Source organism: Aplysia californica, unplaced genomic scaffold (assembly GCF_000002075.1).
Source record: "Aplysia californica isolate F4 #8 unplaced genomic scaffold, AplCal3.0 scaffold00359, whole genome shotgun sequence".
Classification (NCBI taxonomy): Eukaryota; Metazoa; Mollusca; class Gastropoda; order Aplysiida; family Aplysiidae; genus Aplysia; species Aplysia californica.
Window position 1 is genome coordinate 600,134 of NW_004797629.1, and position 4,971 is coordinate 605,104.

Below are 4,971 nucleotides of genomic sequence, written 5' to 3' on the forward strand. Positions count from 1 at the left end.
AACGAGTTTATGAATACTGTAGAGACTATGTCTTGTGTTAAGCAGTGGAGATCAGTCTTCACACGCACACAATAAAGCTTGTCCCAAACAGACACAATGGCTTTACCCTCTTATTCTTGAAGATGAAAAAAAGTATTCGTGCATTCCGCTGACGACACCTAAGATGAATCTTTCATGGATGTTCGAACAGTCAGCATGAGCCGCCAATAATCGCTTTGCAAGGGGGAAGAATCGAATTGGTGTGAATTGTTGTGGCCAGCCTGCGGTCTGAATAATTGACGACGTAAACCCTGCTAAAACGGTGTCCTTAGAGACATCCTCCGAATCTTTTTCTCGCTGGCAGTTGCCTCATTTTGGCGTGTTACGCTGATTCGGTTAGGTGTATTAGTGTAGTGCCAAAGAAAAAAGATCTCTGGGATATCTAGTGTTGACGTGCAGCTCAACATGTATGCCACTTTCATGCAGACCGTTTGAGCTGGTTTGTTTTTTAACTGGAAATTTTCGTTGCATTCTGACGAACTGTTGACGGAGTGGTGTGCGCTTTTCACATTTAAAGCTGCATCGTTACCTAGGCCACAAGAGAATGTGCAAAGGAAGTGTTTAATAACAGAAAGTAAAGAGAGTATTTTTGTGAATGTTGCAAGGAGCTTTTGGTATTCTCAAATGTCCAGAATGGATAATACCCGGATACCTATGTCGAGCACCAAGTTCAGAAATAAATGTTTCTTGACAGGTAAGCCATTGCTGCCCTTTATTAGAAGCTTAAAATTATGGTATTCTCAAAAACATGCTGTGAAATATGCATTTATTAAGGTTTTGTTTTTATTAATCTATTTTTTTTTCGGTCTCTGGTGATATTTTGTTTGTATGGTCTGTTATTTTTAAAGATCTATAGTTATGAAAGGGGTTGGGGTGAGTTAGCCATTGTTTACAATGTATTTATGGAGCTAAAGTTGATGCTTCCTCTTTAACATCTTCGGTACTCATTGATTTGTCATCCGCACAACATCCACAAAAGGAAACATAAAGACAAGAAAACTAGAAGTTTTGAAAGCACGTTTAGCTTGCAGTGTAGAGATCAATGAATACAAAATCATGAATGATTGTTTTGGTGCCCAGGTCGTGATGTCAGAATTACAAATTTCTGCGTGGCATTTAGGCTATTTTGGGGGTTCCTAAGACCATGAGGATCCGAAATCAATTAATGTTCTGTCTGCTCTATCAAAATCTGAAGATTATTCGGAGTCCTCATTAAGATGTTTTTAAAAATCCATACGAAAAATCTTGACACAATATGAAACTCAAAAAGTTTTACTATGAATATCTTGATAACGACTCCGAATAACCTTACTGCTTTGTTAGAGCAGATAGAAAATAAAATGGTTTCTAAACTCATGGTTTACTCTTAGCAACTCAAAAAGACCAAAAATGTCAGATAGAACTTTGTAATTCCAAGGTATCGAGCTATATTTTGACTATTCGTTTGGGAATTCGGTTTGGAATAATGGCAACACTCATAACAAGGGAACTTCTATTGCTCGGAATATACTTTCCAAATTAATAACTCAAATTTTAATAGTCGTGTTTTAATCTCCATAGGTCTCCTCTTCTTCCTCATCCTGACGGACCCACGAACGTCGGCACAGACCTTAAGCAACGTGGTGATAGAAGACGACGGGAATGACTCTCTCTACAAGACGTCGTTCAACTGTGCCTCGGGAGTGGCTCTCCTGTCCGTGGAAAACACGAACAATCACGGCGTGAATCTCACCATCAAAAACACGAATGATGACCAGGAAGTTCTGAGCCCTGTATTTATCAGAGAGGGTCTCGCTGTGTTGTCGTTGCCGTCATCCTTGTTTACAGGTCAGTTTTTTTCTTAAAATCATATAATCGTTTTTACTAGATCTAATACGTCATGCGAGAGGCGGGCTTCCGACACTGCCTTTTAGGGCTGAGAGGGATAGCTGCAACATCCCAGCGGAAAGACCGAGATGAAAATCTTCCCCACTCGGGAATCGAACTTGGGTGTCCTGCACGCAACAGAGAAGCGCCTAGTAACTACACCACAGACATAGTTCAGGTCAGCACGACCCCTGCACCACAAACATGTGCCTCGTAACTATTGCTTAATTGACTCCAAACTAGATCTACCCTTTTCCTGGTTTTATGTTGGTTTTCTTTTTAAGATTTCATTTTAGAATTCCTTGAACTTTGTGGAAAATATTACCCCAGTTTTAACATTTCTTCAAAGTAGCTTCGTTCGTCCTAAAAATCCAGTCGCAGTTTATTTCTGGATGGATTTGGGGCAATTTTCATCCATTCTATTTGGCTTAACCCCTTTTAAATCAATTTTAAATTATATTATTCCTGCGTGAATTTTATTGTGAAATGTTGATAAAAGCTACAGCTGTCCTTATTTTTGGAGCTTTCTTTCGTTGTTGTTGTTGTTGTTTTTATCGAGGAAAAAGTAGTACACACCATTTATTGTAAGCCACAATTCGGTTGCTGTAATTACCTGCTGCAGTCAGATTTTTGGTTTAGGTGAGTTTTAATAAACCTCCTCATTTGTGCATCTCAAGCCCTATTAAATTTCATTAACCTTTTAAGGACATATCGGTCACATTATGTCCGATCAGCAACTGACTAAAGGAAATGCTGCTGTACAGTTCGGACCATTATACACAAATCAGAAAGGTGAATTTGCGTGTTTCAAAATATGCGCGGGGTTGAATGCCTTTGAAGCTTCAAATAAAGAAATGAGAATCGAAAAATCTGTTTGAATAATGAGTTTATGACCCAAAAAAAGCACATCATCAAATATTGCCGAATGACCAGGAATAATAAACGTCCTCAATGAGTTAAACCTTTGAGGACGCTCATTCTGTCTACTCGACAACTAGTGAAGACCTAGTGTAGACAAGAGGCACTCAAATTACTTTGTTACCTATACACGTTTTCCAATATTTTCTTTCTTATTCTGCAATCTAAAAAGAACTACAACAACTTACACACTTCTTTCAAATAAACTTGGATTGTGCTACAACATGGCCTTTGTTCTGCCTCTGTCGGACTTGTGTGGCAGCTACATCCTTAACCCTATCCATACGCCCTGGAGTCATTTTGTATCCCCGGGGTTGTATTCTTCACATTTTAGAATGCTTTTAGTACTAAGATATCTTTGAAACTTTCAGTATTTCTCAAACAATCATTTTGACAGACTGCTATGCAAAGCGTACAGATCGGATTAACGAGTAAATTTCCTGTCTGGAAAGTGGTGTCACAGAGTTCCCCACGTCGTATGGATACGATAGTAAAACACGACCTACGGAGAGGGTTAAAGACTTAAAACGTCGAAAATGATCGTCTCTTCCTCCCTGAAGACGGAACGCGACAAAAGCCAAGAAAATTCTGCGGTGGATAATTATTAGTTCCTATGACTCAGTACTAGTAGTCTCAGTAACATTTTGAGTATTACATGACTGCAGCTCAGACACATTGCGCTCACAAAGTCTCCGTAAAACTCGTGGAATTTAGTTTAGAATATAACAGACCTATGGGCCTGGCAGCTGCAAAGTCAGCAAACCTTTTAACAATTGCTGTTGAATGAAAACATTAATTATTCAAGAACTCCAATGTGATCGAGCAGTAAATAATGGCATCGATAAACCTTGATCTAACAATGTAAAGCAAACAGTTTAGTTAGGCCCACATAAGCTTCACTTGATGTAACATTCATTGTAAGTTTGGAATAACATTCAACCATAAACTGTCGGTGGCGTGGAACTGCAATGAGAGCGTAATAACAATGGCGCCCTGATATTTAATAATTCCAATACTTTTATAGACAGCAGTCCGAAAAGTCTGTGCCAATTCTAAAGTGGTGCCGCGGCGATTTTGACGGCTTTTATTCGGTTGGTCAAAAAAAAAAAAAAGAAAAGATAGACACTCTTGTAGTATAATGATCTTTCATTTCTCTTTGTCCAAAACTATGAATGTAAAATAAGCACACTTTGAAATTGACATCTTTTGATGAAATAATCTTTTACATTAAATCATTTTTAAAAATTGTCAATGAAAATGTTTTGTTTTAAAAAATTGACAACAAAGGCTGTGTGAGTTACGAGTATAAAATACAGACAACTCAACACATATTATGGCAAGTGAGTGATTGGTGGGTGCTCTGGTGTGGTTTACTTCTTCTTTCCTATGGGAAATCTATCGTCCTTATCTCCCCTTCTTCTTTGTTATGTTTGTTACTCTCTTGTAACACCTCTAATCTTCTGGCGCTCATATGACCTTATGCATTTGCGAGCGTCGTAAAACCTCTACTAAAAAAAAAAATATAACGGCAAACACATATAATTCCGAAAACAAAGATGGCGGTGCTTCCATGACAGCAGCGTAAATCGATCTTATTTGAATCTCTCGAATTATCTCTTCTGAATTGTGATTATAAATATTTCACGTCTCTATCGACACGATTTGCATCACTGAAGAAGCGGAATGATTCGACGCACTCTGCCAAAACCAACCGGTGCTGAAAGTGATACAATAACCATGCGGATGGACGCAAATATCCAATAAAAATGTGACATGATCCGGTGGTGTGGATTCAGGCTCTCGTCAAGTTCTGGCCCACGGAGGTAATGGTATCACATAAAATGCCGTCTTAAAGACTGTTTAATGTCTTCTTTTGATGTACGGAACAGTGGAACGACGTGGGATAGCATTTAAAGGCTGGCCCAGGATAGGTAGAGGTGGAAAGTGCTTGTTAAGAAATGCAGTGATGATGAATTTTTGAATAGAAGACGAGACATTTGCGTTTCAAAGGAGGTGGGAGTAGTTGCCAGGTATCAGAGGTGATATTAGCAAGTAAATGACCACCAAAGTGTGTTCACTCTCACATACGCACACGCCCGCACACGAACACACACACACACACACACACACACACACACACACACACAC

The 4,971-nt window shown here is 39.0% G+C and overlaps 1 protein-coding gene across 1 annotated transcript in view; it reads left to right on the plus strand.

Annotated features, from left to right (window-relative positions):
* Nucleotides 1-353: 353 nt before the first annotated feature.
* LOC106012387 overlaps nt 354-4,971 on the plus strand; it is a gene marked incomplete at its 3' end in the record, with an annotated part of 24,948 nt that continues 20,330 nt past the window's right edge. Inside the window, 2 exon segments of the mRNA XM_035971011.1 lie at nt 354-733; nt 1,600-1,866. Coding sequence (XP_035826904.1) covers nt 664-733; nt 1,600-1,866 — 337 coding nt within the window.